The sequence below is a fragment of the Strix uralensis genome, chromosome 1 (assembly GCF_047716275.1).
Source record: "Strix uralensis isolate ZFMK-TIS-50842 chromosome 1, bStrUra1, whole genome shotgun sequence".
In the NCBI taxonomy this organism is placed as follows: domain Eukaryota; kingdom Metazoa; phylum Chordata; class Aves; order Strigiformes; family Strigidae; genus Strix; species Strix uralensis.
Window position 1 is genome coordinate 104,120,375 of NC_133972.1, and position 17,606 is coordinate 104,137,980.

Consider the following 17,606-nt stretch of genomic DNA (forward strand, 5'->3'; position numbering starts at 1 on the left):
AAACCCCTTAAAACCCTGTATTTTATACTCCAGGTTGTCAGGTAAACAAACGTTGTTTTCCTACACACGCTGCTACAGAGAATGTACATCAACAATGCATGCCTGCACATATATGGACACAGTCTTATTCACAATTACGATTTGTATCCTGTCCCTTATTGTAAACCTTGTTGTTTATAAAAAACTGAAATCTAAAAAAAAAATTCAGAGGAAACCCAAACATTTTTTGTTTCATTTTTAATTTGGCTTCACGCTGAAAATTCAATTTACAAGCCATTCATAAGGAAAATGTCCAGTTGGGCAGATTGAGCCGTGATTGTATACTACACATCAACACTTGTAGTGTATCATTTAGTTCCCTTTTGTAAATCATCATACAACTTACATAGCATAGTTTAAGCATCTACATCATTTGGCTCAGTTTATCACACGCTATAGTCCATTTCAACCTATCAGACAACTAACAAGAAAAGAATGCTCAGATTGAGGTATTTCCTTTAAGAATTGACTGATCACTGGTATTCAGAGGTAATGTTAAATCATATAGTTTTAAACATTGAAAAATGTACAAAAGCAAGTTTATTTTTAAAAAATATTATCCTCAGTCTTCCATGCATGTTAATAAAAAATATAAAAATCAAATTTGTAGCACTGAAGCTATACTCTTCATTCAGCAAAAGTACTTCCACAATTGGAACCACAAGCTACAGTCATCTTTAGTACACTACTTGCTTTTGCTTTTCAGTTATGAAGTATAGCCAGTTCAGTGCAAAGGTAATAGTCTATGTACACATACCACAGGAGCCATAGGAGGAAAATTTACAGCAGAAAGTACGCATTCAGATTATTATTGTCCAGTAGCACTATATATTGTTACAGATTTACACTGCATATCCAAGGGCTATTATAATAAAGAGCTTGCAGCCACTATGCGTCTTTAAACACACCAGGTCTGCTTGAGCAGCCTTGAAGTCAACAGAAGTTGTACCACTGATGGAATAAGCACGTAATACCTTGCAAGTGAGTTCCTACAGAACAGCTTCCTGCACTGGCAGCACAGGTTTGCAACTAAAAGCATCCTCTTCATGGCAGGGCCTAACTTGGATTCAGTAGCAGTAAGAGAAAATTCCAATATTTGATCATTTAAAAGGTTAACTTTTTTGCTTCTGCATTTAAATTCTCAAGTGTGTTCAAAAACATAACAATATTTTTTTCCAAAATACATAAATTATATCATCAATGCAAGTTTAACAATAATTCAAGAAAACAAAAAAACTTTTTTTTCCTGGATTATTTCTCAGCTTGTTGGTAACTTGATTTTATTCATCCAAAACCATGAACTAGTACCTATGATCAAATTAGAAATGTCTTGCACACCTGGAGAGATGCTGGGAATTACAAAAAAGGTTAGAAAGTGGTCCCATTGAACAGATGCCAAATGCTTTCAGCACAATGCTGCAACATTGAAGTTGTATAGTACATAATACAAGGTTAGCAGATGTTCAGTATTGGTCCTCCTCCAGGAAACAAAAATCTACCACTTCTCAAGAAATTTACTTCTATTTCTAACATTACTGATTTACATAAAGCTCTTATTACCCTTAGAGCAATTTAAGAAAGCAATATAAACAAATCACCAAACACAAACAACCATATAGACAAGCAGCTGCAAAGGTTTTGCTTTTTGTCTAAGTATATACAATTGCTAAGGAGACATGTTTAACTTAAAGAATTCTAATCCACATATTTAAAAATACAATTTCATTTTTAGTTGTTTACTTAAAAACTGGTTTTGTAGTCTGGAAAGCACAGCACTGGCTAACCTAAACATCCCTTCTGAAATATAAGAAATATTTTGCTTGAACTTCATTATAAAAGAAAACATAGGACAAAAATATATACTTAGGGCATACAAGATCTTTACAAGTTTTTTTTTAGCATTTAAAATACAAAATTGTCTTCATGCTGGATAGTGAATAAAAGACATGTATTTGGGTTTTCCCCATATACATTCATAGACTTAGAAATAACCTATCGTCAGATGAATTTCATTTCCAGTACCATGGTAGGATGAAAAGTGTCTGAGATTCAGCTTTCTTCAGTATCCATGAGGAGACTTTGTTTGCTATCACATTTATAGATGCTGCATTCAGAACTTGAAAGCAAACAGTCACGCACTGAAAGTGACATAGCGAGTCAGAAGTCAATCCAATTTAAGGCTTCATTGTACTAGATTTCTAAATTTAATTTCTTATTGACCATAGGAACAAGGAGAATCTCATAAGCTCCTTCAGACCTGCTGTTATCTGGACACACCTGCAATGGTTTAAGTGTGGGAAAAGAAAAAGCAAGCCCTTACCTAACGGCAGGCACAAGCTAAAGCAGCACACGGGCCCTTAGTTTTGGGTGGCATTACCAGAACAGGACTTTAATATTCACCTGCTGTGTATGGCTCAGGGAGGAAAGTCCATGAATGTCACTTCAGAGGCAGCGAGGTCTCCCTCAGGCTGCAACATGTCTACAAAGAATAGACAGCATGAGCAAGAGCTAGGGATACAGAAGACTGAATTCATCAGCCCAAGAGGCAGAAAAGGTCCTGCTTTACTATGGGAAAAGGCCTGCTGCACGGTGAAAGCTTTGCCTTGTGAAAGCTAGCCTTGATAGGCTTTTCTGCTTGCTGGTTCAGGACCAGAAGTTCAGCCTGATTTTTCTCCAGCTGGCCCTTTGCCTCAGAACTGGCACTCTCAAATAACACCCCATTCATGATATCAAAATAGAATATTGCAAAAGTCATTATGACTTTTCTCTTCCTTCTGTCATTTTTGGTCACAGTGAAAAAACTGAAACTTAACACTATACTGACAGATTATCATGCAGCACCTTTTCCAAGATCCTCAAGCTAACCTCAAATGAGCTCTGATGTTCATACGGCCCTGTGTAATTTAGCTCAGAATAAAAAAGCATGACAATTATGTTGGTAAAAAAACCCCAACCCCCACATAAGTTAATTAACAGGATTAATTTACTCAGGTGCAATCTGTGCTAAGGTGATTTTACTGTTTCCATTCCTGGAGACTGATCATTTGAAACTGCAAATACGTCTTTACTGGTTACAGATGGCCTCCCCAAGTTAGCCTGCACAGGAGTACTCTGCTCTGCCACTTTGCTAAAGAAAATGGAATAACCAGCCACTGCCATCACACAACTAGTAAAATTATTTTTCCTAACAAACTTGGAAGTCAATCTAGGCAGGGTGTCAACTGCTGCAAAAAGGTCTCAGCCTATTTCACAGAAACATAAACCCTCCATTTTGTAAGCCTCTTAAATACTCTGCTCTCTTGGTATCACCCACTTCAGTTTAATCCCATTACACATGATAAAGCACATCATACCATCTGGGGAAAAAGCGGCTGTTTTCTACAAAACAAATCACTCCTCCACTTGTAAAAGTCAAAGTAATTACAATCTTGAAACAAACCTGAAAGGTTTCCTAGGGAAAGACTGGCTTAACTCGATCACTATGAGATGCAGGAAATACTCACAGACAGAACTCCAGGCACATTTAATGGCTGACCTGTTTGCTGCTGCATTCTCTCAGTAGTTTTACCTCAATATTATATAATTCATGCAGGTTTTGATCACAGTGTGTTGGTGACTAACATGTATACCCAGTTCACTGCCTTAGCTGTAGCACAGAACGATTGTGTTTGTTCCTCTGAGGTGGAGCTGAAGGAGGTCTTACGAGGTTCCTGTCACGGTTTGAATACTTTTTTCCAGTTTTCAAAGGAAAAAGGCAGGGAGAACAGATGAAACGTCACTGGCTGCGCTGCCAGGGACCTAGACATTGCTTGGATACATGATGCTGCAGTACTTTCAAGAAATCATCCTCTGACTGAAGAACAGCTGGCTTAATTTCTACCTACCCAGGACTGCAAAATTACCTGAATGACAGTGTCAGTCATCCTGCTCATCTGTGAAACAGATCTCAGTTTTGCTGGACTGATTAATTAATAATTTAATTAATAACTAATTATCAGTGGCACTGATGACAAATTCTTACTTTCCATTTGAACTGTTGGACCTACATTCCCTTCTTTTTTGTAAAGGATCTAGCCATATTAATTAGATAATTTAAGTTTTCCAAATTAGCTAAAGTTCAGATACCTAAAAAGTAACAAACCATGTGAAGTTCACAGGGAAACTCGGTGCTTCAATATGAGTTTAGGAGACGAACTTAAGTTTTGCTAATGTAAAACTCTTGGCCAACATATTTGTAATCTCTTAATTCTAAAACACTCATGAACATGCTGCTAGAAAGAAAAAGAGGCTTCACGTTAAGCAGAATGCAACATTTCATAAGGTCTTATGACCCACACTCACTCTAACCTAAAGGAAAATTAATCTGTCTTGGTCTGAGTTTTTAACCAGATTTTTTTTTCTCTCCATTCTAGTTCAGTCTCATAATATATGCAAAGCTGTCCTTACAGTGCTTTTCTGAGATCATGGGATCTACAGCATGTGCTGCAACTTTTATTCTTTATTTATTTTTTTTAAATACTATTTTTGAAGGAGCAGAGAGCAGAATGTGACTAAAATAGTTAATATGAAAAGCTGTACTTACCACATGGTAATATAAAAACAGGAAGAATAATTTAATGGCAATACCAAAGATGGCCTTGTAAGGGAGCTCATAAATACAAACACACCTGCTTTAAAAAATTTATCAAACTATCCAGATGTTGAAGTGCAACAATCCTTTTTCCAGAAAAATGTGTACATTTTATGAATAAAAATATTCCAACCAGCCCAGTGCTTAAACTAGCTAACAAACCTATTTAGTTTGCATGAAAATATTAAGAAACCGCCAAGTACAAAACTTAGCTGTTTACTTGCAGCAGCTTTGCCTCTAAAGCGGTTGCATTGCTTCCCTACTGCACACGTGTCTTCTTTTCAACTTTTGTGACCTAAGGATTTATACCTTCAAAGTAGGATTAGCAAACACACACACATGCCCGGCTGCTTTTTAATCATAGTAAGATTATTCTAGCTACAATAAATGCATTGAAACATACAGTGTAATTCACTGGTATAAAATTAAGTGTACAACCTAATTTCTCTGTAAGGCTTACCAATTGCTGATAATGCCTTTTAAGTGTATCTGTACTTGCCTTACTGTGGTAGAGACAATGGTTTAAACATGCTTTGCACCTCCTAAACATTCATTTGGTTTTAGTGGGGTTTTATTATGTTCGAAGAAATACAAATGAAGCAAAAAAAAAAAAAAAAGACGCTTTTTAGGTGTCTTGGATTTTGTGGGTTTCTGTGTTAAATACATTTGAAATAGAGGCATACTGTTCAAGCATATCAGAATAGCAAAGCTTTGGCTGGGGATCTCAGACAATATGTAAACATTCAGTCTGGTGCAAGAGCTCTACTGGCAAGGCATGGCAGCATTACATAAAAGTAGCAAAATGCTCATCAGAAGTGTCATGCCTTCACACCCCTGCATTTTTTTGTGTAAGATTAATTTGTTGCAAAGAACTGAAATAATTTCTTCATACGTCTCCCTGTAAATTTAGGGTCTGTTGATATCACCAGTTAAAATAAAACAATGTGTTTGTAAAAATCTGTGATACTTTAATTGAAAGCATTTACATGTCAACATTTGGTGGAGGGGAAAACAAGCTTTCACTTCTACCCTGACATTGCAGCAAGCCACTGAAACTTGACTGTCACAACCCAGCTATTCCACAGTCAGGTGCCTTTTAAAAAGGCTACTTATGTGGAACTACTAAAACATTTCAGCAGTTGGAGTTTGATAGATAAGTTGTAATGAACATTGCTGCAGTAATGCAGTATGTTACAGGTCTCAGCCTCAGTAAAGTCTGTTTACCACCCTACGGTAACATGGCTTTTCTGTCACTGCAAGGCAGTCTAATATTATAGCCTTATATTCTACAGATGCTAAAATCACCTGAATTATATTCATTAATCTCAGTTTTTGTGAAATTATGCATGATCTAACAATGTTTCCATGCAGGCTGGTCAGGGCTTCACCCTATCATTCATCCTATTATGTCTCTACCTTGTTCAACAATCTCACAAAAGAAGGAGCATCGCAATTCATTACAGAATCTAAGTGTTGTTTTGTGGTTTGGTGGGGTTTGTTTTTTTAAGTGGTTGCTTCCACCAAGAGTACTTGCTCACCAAGGAAACAATGTGCTGGTCACCAGCCTTCTTCAGCAGCAGCAGCAGCTCTGGACTGAACTCACCGACGCACACAGCTTCCAGCGCCTCTTCACCAGGCAGTTGGCATGTAAGGGCCTGTCTGCTGTAGGCTGCAGCACCCTTCAGCCCAAACACTCTGCACAGCTTAGGTGCACGCAAGCGCAGCTATTACACTCACCACGATGTGAACACATCTCCCTCACCAAAACAAATATGAAACCAAATGAACCCTTTGGTTTTCAGAAGGCAGATCCCCATGTTACACACACCATCGTGCGAGTTCGGCACGCTCATATTCAGTAAGTTTGCTTCGCTCTTTCACAGGTGTGGAACATCTCTTCTTCTGGAGCAGCTCTCACCTCAAAGTTGTCCATGGGATACTACGCTTACCTCTTCCTTCTTTTCAGACATGTGTCTCAGGGAAATCTATCTCATCCCCTGCACTCTGAGATTCTCACATTCCCAAGGTCACACACAAACAAGAGATAGCTTAGCCAGCTTAAGTCACATGCCATAAAGAGTCTTGTAGAGGAGATGTGATAGGCCCAGACTACAGCTCATGTGCCTTCCCTCACATACCAACTAAAATACATATTGTATCATCACAGAAAGTAGACCTCAGGACGTATCCCTATGACCCTGGGGCATGATCAACAAAATCTCAACAATGTCTCCACCTTAGCTGTCTGCCTGTTCTGTTTTCAAAACCTCCAGTGAAGAAAGGCTCCTCAACCCACCTGGAATAACCCATTCTCTTACCTTAACTAGGTGTATTGTAAAGAAATTCTCCTAACACTTAACTTGCCTTTGAAGTGAACAGACTGTATCTACCATCAACATGGAGAAAAGACTGTTCCTATCTTCTCTTTAGCAACTTTTTTCATATCTGAAGACTGTTTTCACATCTTCCTTCAGTCTCCTCCTTCTTTGGATTAAAGAATACTTTTGATCTCTGAGCACTTTCTGTCCTCCAGACCCTATCCAACTACTCCCCATCTTTCTCAGGTGCTCCAACATGGACAGGTAGTTCAGGTAAGGCCTTACCACACCTTGGTAACACAGAAATACCACCATGCTTCTCAAAGGCTACGCTGTTGATGCATCCCACTACAACGAGTATCTTTTCTGCAGCAATGAGTTAACAGTGCTTAGTTTGTCATATTCTATACCATCGTTGCCCCATGTTTTATGCAGCAATACTTACTCCCTCCTCTTTATGCAGCTATTTCTACCTAAGTGTAGTTCCTTACATGACTTAATTTTCCAAACCATTTCTCCTATTTTTTGTGATCAGTTTTAATTCAAATCTTGTCTGCCAGTCTGCTGCAGCCCTGTCAGCCCAGCATGCATTACCTAGATAAATCAAAAATTTAATTATTACCTCCAAAGGAGGACTTACCTCCACATACCCCACAGGAAGCATAATTTCTTACATTTTTTTCCCCCCATATCCTTTCTATTAAAGCCAGTTTTGGTTTGGAGACTTGCCACATACAGTCAGGGATTTCTAAGGACACATTCCAACATCCTCATGAGCTTTAAAACACCTGCTATTTAAAAAACAGTAATAAAAGCATTTGGTAATAAGATTTTCTTTTGCTAAAATTCCTTCCTTTCAAATCACTCTAACATGTCGAAGATTCAAATCTCAACAGTTTTCCAATCACAAAACCATCATATTTTAGCACAGCCATACAAAATTAGTAAGAGAAATGATTTGAAAGTATTTTTGTTTGTTTGGAAGTAGAGTTGCCATCAGAGTTCTTTTGGAACAGAGTCCTCCCTCCTACTCCTTGAGGCTTTTGTCACATTTACTAATCAGTGAAGCTCTGTGGTTTTATAATAATATATATTTTTCTCTGAGACCTCCACTTTAATTAAGGCATCTGGCTTTGCAAAAGGAAAGATAAGAAACATTACTAATACAAGTGTTTTCGGTTGTTTTGTTGTTTTTTTTTAACAACAAAAGTGGTTTAGGTTGTTTTGTTGTTTTTTAAACACTTCTAACCTATTTTAAGCTCCATATACGTTATATGCAGTATATGTAATGTTGCTATAGAGATTTAACTAGCATTTCTTCAGGATGTTCTGCAACTTGTTGCTGGCTTGGTCTTGAAGTAACTGCAACCTTTTCAAATTTGTGCTGATACAACAAAGTTTTCATAATACGTTCCATGCTAAATTATCTGTGTATACAAGCTTGCTACAAAAGAAACCTGTGATTCCCGATAAACCTAGATTAAATACAATTGTGTAAACATCTCCCATTTAAATGCTAGGTGGACACGATTTGAATCGATTGTAAGAGAAAAGCACAAACAGTTTTGTCATGTATTTGCAAACAGTATGTGGCATGTCAGTTTGGAAAAAAATCACGTTTAATTGCATCTGGAAGATTACAGTAGAAAAGTGTTGGGGTGAGGGATAAGGACCCTTTTCATTCTACCATGGAATAGACTGAAAGAGAAACAATTTTGTCATTTGACAATAAAAAGTAATCCTTAGCAAGTTTTTGCATTATTGTTTCCAAACTGTTCACTGAAACCAAAACAAAGGGCCAAAATATGCTTGCCTTGCTCAAGAGAATAATCCCACTGAAATCAACAAGACTGACTATGCAAATATGGACAGCAAAGTTTGGCCCCAAATAAACATCCCCATAACTAGGGAAAACACTAATCACCAAAGTGCACTTAACACCATAGTAGCTACAGTTTCTTTATACATGCACAGTTTGTGCGACACTTTGTACATGAAACTAGCCAATGGAATATAAATAACTGTGCCGCTTCCTTTTAAATATGAACATTAATAATGAAACACATTCACATTTTCGCCTTTCAAAGACCTTTTTGAAAAAAATAAAAACACCTTCCCCAAAGTAATCTGGAACATGTTGTTAAATATAGCACATATGATTCAAAGAACAGTATTAAGGTAGAACTTTCACACACAAAACTGGTATTTGCTGTATAGTTGGAGTGACTTATGAAAATCCCAAGAAAAGACAATCCTCTCACCAGGAGAGGAAGGTAACAGTTGTAGTGTTAATTCAGTTTCTTCTGCATGGGCTTGTTTTTATCTTCAGCGTTTTCAGGGCTGAAGTCAGTACAGATACCATTAGGAGCAGAAAGAGATGAAGTCTCCAAGCCACTCTCAGCTCCCATCTGATCAGCATAGAGATAGTCTTCTGCAAAGTGTGGGTGCAATTCAGCAAATCTGTAGAAGTCATCTAAAAAAAAAATTGTTGTTACACAGAATCAGCTCTTTGAAACAGAAGGATGCTAAATTTGAATACTTACACATATATAATCACATGATCACTTTGGAGAAAAATAGCAGCAGTTAGCATAATGCTATCCCCATAGCTTGTTTTAGCTGCTCAGCAGAAGTTTACCACATCTCCAGAGCTGAGATGCCGCAAAGTTATCTAAGCCCTCTTAAAACACTTCAGACCAGAACTTAGCTCCTATGGTGAAGGGATAAACAGACTCAGATTTGCACTAAAACGCATGAGGAGCACCACATGCCCTGACATAGCATTTCACTGTTCGCTGGGGGAAGGGCAGAAGCCCTCCAGCTGAGGAACAATGAATGAACACCAAGAGCAGTCATTTCTTAAAATCTGGGAAGTCTTTTGCAAACATGCCCTTTAATGCTCTGCACTCATAATTCTCTTCAACCTAACAGCAGCTGTCAATGCTGCCTTCCGCTTTCAAGATTTCAGCGTTTCAAAACTCCTAATATTTTAGAGAATAATATTGTGAGAAGATAATGAATTTGTAACATATTATGAAAAAAACTGATTTTAATGTTGGATACTAATAAGACAATAAAAAGAGCAAGATTAGTTCTTGAGGGAGTGGGGAACCCTTAACATGAAAAAGTAACATTCTGTGTCAAAAATCAGACATTGAAGCCTTGTCGCAATTTGCCCATATGACTGTTTATTCAGACATGATTTGAACACAAGATACTGTACAGGATCCAAGTCATAAGAAGCTATTCTTATAATGTAAACTGACACTGGAAGAAGCTGGATGTGAACATTATCACCAAGTCAGTCACCTACAGTGTATCTATCACACATGGCCCACTCAAATTCACCGCGTTATCCCAGAAGAGCTCATGATCAGACGATGCTGTGAGCTCCCTGGTGTGCAGCGCAGATGACAGCTGAAGGAACCAGAGGAGTGACACCCAGTTCCTTCTGGCACAACTGGGCTGGTGTGGAAGATGGGAACTACCACAGCCACCTCTCTGCTACCCTTCTCTGAGACAACACATTTCTCTCAATATTGCAAAGGGCCAGGGAATGTCATTTGGCTCACAAGGGCACTGAAGTTGTAGGTCAACCCTGCCTCCGAACTGCTGCAGAGGGATAGGTAGGGAGAATGCAATAAACAACTTCATCCCTCTGCATACAAAAATTTGGTATCCTTTATCCACAGTTTCTATGGACCTAAAGTATTTTGCACCCTGTAGCTTCAACAAAACCTGATGGCGCTCAGGCCATGAAAACCAGTACTACTATCTATGTTGAAAAACCTGTATGTACAACAGGATGATTGATCACGTAAATGATAAAGTCTTGGGGGGGGGGGGGGGGAGGGGTGGGGAAGAACAGCTTAAGTGCTTGAAAATGCATACAGGAAAAGTTTGTCTTTCAATAATATTTAATGCAAGTTCAACTTTAAAAAAAAAAATCTCATACCAAGGGATGTGATGCATCTGACCTTTTTCAAGAAGGAAATGTAGAACTTTCTTTTATATTGAAAATATTTAACAGGAGTAGTAGTTGCAATAATATATTAGAAACGCTTGAGTGCAAACTGATCCATCAGAATCAGTTAAGCACATTCAGTGAATCCAATGGAGTATATTTTTCTGCAGCTAAAAAGGAAAGAGCAATCAGCTATCAACCTTAACTGGGTCTGGCCTGCAGCAGAACCATGAAAGCATTTCCTTTTTTCACGTGGACGCTTTAAACCCATCCCAAGGATCTATTCCTTTTTGTAACAACACATATAATGTGTGTGTCATATTAATGACTGAAAAAACAGTCTTTTTTGGGAAAGGTCATGTCATTCTAATAGTTAGCCCAAATAATGTAAGATAACTATAAAAATTTCAACCAACAGTACAAAAGATGCTTTTACAAGTCACATTAAGCGTAGTCCTTTTTGCATGGGAAAGACTATAATATTTACTGTAGATGCCATTCTAAGTAATTCTTCAAAAAGCTACTGTGTCCTTTCAGAAAATAAATTCAGAAAATCCCTTGAAGGAGTTGTTCAGAGAAGTACAATAGTCTACCTCCAAAATTGGCATCCTGACAACTCTGTCAGGATCCATCCCCCAATGTTTTATCAGTACTGGATCCAAATGAAAAACCTCAGATTCCAGGGAGGACTGAATTGAACAGGATAATGTTTCTGATAGATCACAGCAAATAGACATTTTGGGTCTCGCTGAAACAAGTCCTACAAAGCAGAGCCTAAAGAAAAGTGCTTGGGATCCCATTTGCCTCATTCATCAGAAATGTGAGACAAGGTGATGTAGGAAGAATGAGCTATTCCAGCATTATTTCTAATCACAGATCTCATCTGGAGCTCAAACTTAAAGCAACTGTGAAGCATTTGTCTGGAGGAAAAGATCGCCTTAGTCATTTACTTGGGGGGAAAAAAGTAATTTTACTTCCTGTCCCTACTTAGAGGAAAGAGACAAAAAGAAGGAAAGAATCCAAAGTGGAGTTCTTTAAGACTGCTGTCTATACTTTTGCATTAAATATGCATATGTACTGCAAGAACTTCAAGAGGTTTTTCTCCTGCCTTTGCAATACCCTCCCACTACTTGATGCTCCTGACTGAAGCTGTATGTTCATGCATCTCCTCTAGTTTTTGTTCCCCCTCAGCTATAAATTACTTCAGTGTACAGGAACTTAACAGGATAATCCTGTAGTTAATATAAGGATACTACGTTTTAAAGAACAAATAATTCTTCCTTCTCTGAATGTTCATCCATATGGATATTCACAATTTTGCCAATCCCCCCTTTTTTCTTGTTACCGGCAAGCAAGGCAGAGTCTTCAGAACACTTTCACAGTCATCATTTGTCTATCAAAAGCAGGTGGACAGCTTCTTAGAATTTGCGATACCCTCCTACAAAACCTATTCAAATTCTCCAGAATCATGTCTTAAGATGAAGAAATCTTGCCTCTCTCTAGATTACAGTGAAGGGATGAGCTTTGGAATCAAGGTGCATCTAAACAGTTAAGCCAACAGCACACTGCTTAAGAGAACTGAAACTATACACAGATCTTTGTGTATTTTTAAACATGTGACAAAAATCTGGACTTCTAACAATTCAGATCCAACATTATCAATGTAGTTATAAAAATCTCAATTTTGCTATTGGCTATTCTGTTTACCTGCAACCTGAGCTCTACCTTTGGGATGAGATCTCTGGCTTCAAGGACTCTGCTATATGTGCAGCAATGTAGGTTTTATAGTTTGGATATCTTATTTTTTGTTTTTACAAGTAAGACTGAAGACTTAAGATTCCTGCTTCACATTCTAAACACTCTAGAAAGGAGGAGCTTGTGGGCAGACGCTCTGCTGTGTGTATCCAAAGTAATGTCAGTACTCTTCCACTGGATACAAAGTTTTGATTTCTCAGAACTTGTCTGGACAATGACTTCAGAAAAGGTGCAGTTTGCAAATTTTCCACCTCTCCTTTGTCAGTATTTAAGTGCAATAAATTGAGCATGTGGAAAGTTGCACATATTCTCATGAAAGGCAAGAGATTGCATACTTACAGAAAGAACTTTCAAGATAGAAATGCATACTAAAAGTTCATCTTCTAATTCTCTACCACAATAAACTGGACATTTATTCTTACTATTAGGCTTTCAGATACATTAAAAATCTCAGTGCAATGTTTACATTATAAAATGAGCACTTCTCTCAGAAAAAGATCCAAGCAAAGTTTCAAAGAAATGATGTAAACACCATTCTGCTTTGTGTAGCCTCACAAAAGACTACTCTTGACTGCAGGAAATAAAATAGCAAAAATGAGAGCTAAGCACTTCAGTGGCCACTGCTGTGGCTCAGTGGCCTAGATTTTCATGTGGTGGGAACATACCATGACCACTCGGGGTAAAGTGCAGGTTTAAATGCAACTAAGTACTATTAAAGATGGATATTAAAATATTCATTCTTTGGTAGCTCACATGAACTGGTCTGAGTTTACTTGTACACTATTTCAAACGTAGGTATTCTCAAACAATGAAGTGTGCCAAAATTAGAGTTCTGCTAGGCTTACCAGCTTTGACTCTGTGCTGGTATTTTTGAAGCTGGTGATTGGGGGGGGTGGGGGGTTGTGGTGCAGAGAAGAATTGAGTCACCACCCAAATGAGTTGGGAAACAAGAGATATGCAGGAAAAAGACAATAACATAGGATGGACATGGAAATGCTGGGGACATTACTGACAGAGAGGTACAGAAAGGAAAGGGGTAGCACAGCAGGAATCAAGGAGGCAAGATGTAGCAGTCAGGAAAAAAGGGGAGGGTGGTGGCAATGATTCTCATTCCATAACTCTAAAATAGTTCTACAGTTGAAGCTTTAGCACATATTGCATGATTGAAACATAGGTATTACTAGTTGTCCTGGTTTCAGCTGGCATAGAGTTAATTTTCTTCCTAGTAGATGGTACAGTGCTGTGTTTTGGATTCAGTGTGAGAATAATGTTGATAACACACTGATGTTTTAGTTGTTGCTAAGTAGCACTTATCTTAAGACAAAAACTTTTCAGTTTCCCATGTTCTGCCAGCAAGCAAGTGCACAGGAAGATGGGAGGGAGCACAGCCAGGACAGCTGACCTCTGTGAGCCAAAGGGATATTCCATACCACAGGACATCATGTTCAGTATATAAACTGGGGGAAGACAGACAGGGGGTGCCAATCACTGCTCAGGATTGGCTGGGCATCAGTCAGCATGTGGTGAGCAACTGCACTGTGCATCACTTGTCCATCTTGGGTTTTATTGCTCTTTTTGTTATATTCCTTTTCATTACAATTATTAATATCATTATATTACTTTATTTCAATTATTAAACTGTTCTTATCTCAACCCATGAGTTTTACTCCCCCCTTCCGCCAATTCTCCTCCTCATCCCACCAGGGAAGGGGAGGAGTGAGCAAATGGCTGCATGGCGCTTAGTTGCCGGCCGGGATTAAATCATGCCACTACTGTAGAAATTGTGAACACCGATGTCTTAATTTGTAAGATTTTTACAAATTAAATACATACTGATTATCCTGAAGGAAAAGCACTAAAACAGGGCATGTCATAAGCACTTCTACTGGAGATATGATACGCTGGCTATCAACAACTCAGTTCATACTTAAATGATACAACTATATTTAGAACCTTACTGCATAAAAGATGAAGAATCTGAAGTAAAACACAAGTACATTGATTCCCAGCATAATCTATTCACCCGTATCTCACAATTTTTCAAATGCAACTTTCTCGCCTCCGTATCACCTGCATTACAGACTACATATTGAGCAGCCTGGTTAATACCCTCTCATTTCCTACCCCCCACACTCGTGACTTATTTTCCAACAGGCTGAGAAATTATTATGGGAGTAGAAAGTCTTACATCCCCCTATACTCCAGGAGGGCAGAAATAGTGAGGAACAGATACAATAGACAAAACAACAGGACAGAGCCAAGATAACTGTCTTGAAAATACATATTCACATACATGGAAGTCACAGAACAGAATATGCTGAAAGAGCTAATCCAGGTATTGCCTGACTTAACGTGGAAGGGAAAACCTCTAAAAACATGTAGACATGACATATGACATTTGATATTAAAGGTGAAACAAACATTTTTTTTTAAAATGTAAATTTACTTTGTCTGCAGTGCTTTCATCACTACTGAAGTCAACAAAAAAGGTAAAGTTTAATAAAAATATACCTGGTTTGTATATCAACATGAGTTCAGACAACTTTGACATTTTGCAACAGTTCAGATCCACTTAAAATACTTACCATACGTAATCTCTCCTTTTTCTTCTTCATCTACAGCTCTAAAAAGATGTGTAACATTAATCTGTGACACACCCATGGCCGTCTTCAGAATATGAGCTAAATCCTCTTCTGTTATAGTGCCATTTTCTGACTGGTACAGCTATGAATCAAGACAGCAAGATAAATCATTGCAAAGCTGAATGCTAACTCCTGTAAACAGCACCATACTAAGAAGTTATGCAAAATTAAAATTTGGTATTGGAAATTCTAATCATTCTCAGATTGATGTGATCTATTAAGGATTTCTGATTAGGCAGGGTAAGAGATAGCATTGATTATTAGTTCACCTGTGTACACTTAGAAAGTAAAGCTTGCTATATTCAGAAAAAACTCCCTATGTTTACATGCATAAACACTGGAATTTCAGTGATATTTAGAGACAAGGCTGTTTAACACTAACATGTTTTGTAGATATGTAACTGAGAATAATTTTTAGTCCATTGAGCTACGTGTCCAAACTCCAAGAGTCTGTGGAATCAGGAGATATATTTAGGTCAGCCTAAAGCAGATACTGTTTCCACTTGGTCAGATGTAAAACTCAAGATTCTTTGACCAAAGTCCAACCGATTTTGACAGCCAGTTTGCATAAAATGCCTACATCTAAATGACGTTATATTAATCGGGAGAATCCTACCCCGTATAGTAATGGGCCTATCATTTTCTACAAACACTTATTCTAGAAAATAATAATTCGAATATTCTTAAGTCCTAAAGCAATGAGTTTCCTCACAGAAAGAGTTAGCTTTACTACTGACAGGATATTGATAACTAAAAATAATTGTACATAGTCTCATTCTATCTTTATATATGTACAGTGTTTTCCCCTGGAAAAAGGACCTGAATATTTCAAAACATCTGTAATAAATACAGCTTCATTCAACTTTCTAAAATAACTCAATTTGCTTGTGCGGGGGAAATTGAGACAGAAGAGTTTTTGAAACATCCTTCACTCATTTTCAAGCATGACAACACTGCAAATATTCAACCATGTAAAAAATGCTATTTTGGAAACTTCCTTTTAGTTTCTCTATGTCATTGAGAAGGTGGGAACTGATGAGATTGAACAAAACGGGTATGAGGATGCATTTTTCACACAAAACCAGAAGTTGCTGTCATAAGACAGCACACCTCAATGGAATAAAAAAATTTGAAGTTCTGTAGAAGACAACATTCATGCTCACATCAGGAATCTTGCCTTTTCCTCCCTAGCACCTAACCTACACACAGTTTCACAAGGAGTAGGGCCAAGGACAAGACACTTGTGTAACAAAACCTCCGCTATCTTCACAGATCAAGTAGTCAGAAGGTGATACTTGATGGTAAGGCTCACAAGCATCATATCGGCAAGATTTAAAACACCCTTTAGTTAACTTAGCAGTTAGGAAGGGAGCATGCGTAGCACTTACACTGGAGTGCTGCTCTTACACTTGATTGCCATAATCCCCCCTTCTCTTTAAATTGCCCACCACTTTAGAAATCTGGTGGCTCAGTAACTCCTCTATATTTTCAAGTTCTTCAAGCCATATACTAAACACTTCCACTTTGAAAACTTGTTCAGCTACATGAAATGTTGCACTTGATCCCTGAAAACAAATGACAAAGTGCCTTCCAAAAGGTAGCACATGGCAGAGGACAGCACCTGTTCAAAGTCACACATTCATGAACTGGCTAGATCCTTCAATGGCTCCGAATAAGTTGTGTAAATATCTTACTGTACATGAACCCATGACAGAAGGGAAGAAAGGATTAAAAAAAAAAAACACACCTAAAGGTTCTCTTTCCCTTTTTTCTAGAATACTGTAAGCAAAATTTCCTCAGCTCAAGACTTTTTTTAACCCTTCCAATCATCACTAGTGGGATAAAATGAGCCATACCTGCTTCCCCTTGCTGACTGCTTCCCCTTCTTAATACATGCATAGAACTTCTTTGCAGCTCTACAGTTAACTTTATATTTTGCAATTAACCAGGGAACTCGGAATTATGTATTATGAGTTGAAGAACAGAGCAGATAGTGAAGAACAGAAATTTTCTAAGAAACAGTTCTATTAACTTAAATTTAGGAGCTTCTAAAGAAAATAATCACCCAATCTGAGCCTTTCTTCTTCTAAAATGGTAAAAGTATATTTCACATTATGCATCATGAGAGCTAAATTTCACTGAAAACTGCCCAAAAGCCAAGATTCAAATTTACTTCAAGCTTGTTCATTTTAGTATGAAGGCACAGAGCTCACCAAACAGCACCTGATGATTTCTCTGTGCCATTATATAGATCAAAT

At 37.9% G+C, this 17,606-nt stretch overlaps 1 protein-coding gene across 4 annotated transcripts in view; it reads right to left on the reverse strand.

The window, feature by feature from the left end:
• Positions 1 to 219: 219 nt before the first annotated feature.
• Positions 220 to 17,606, reverse strand: part of LPCAT1 (lysophosphatidylcholine acyltransferase 1) — a 74,178-nt gene continuing 56,791 nt past the window's right edge. For all 4 annotated transcript variants that reach the window (XM_074875952.1, XM_074875942.1, XM_074875928.1 and 1 more), the window contains 2 exons: positions 15,292 to 15,430; positions 220 to 9,460 (listed from right to left, as the gene is read on the reverse strand). In XM_074875952.1, the coding sequence (XP_074732053.1) occupies positions 9,276 to 9,460; positions 15,292 to 15,430 (324 nt within the window). In that variant the 3' untranslated portion in view covers positions 220 to 9,275. The remainder of the gene's footprint in view (positions 9,461 to 15,291; positions 15,431 to 17,606) is intronic.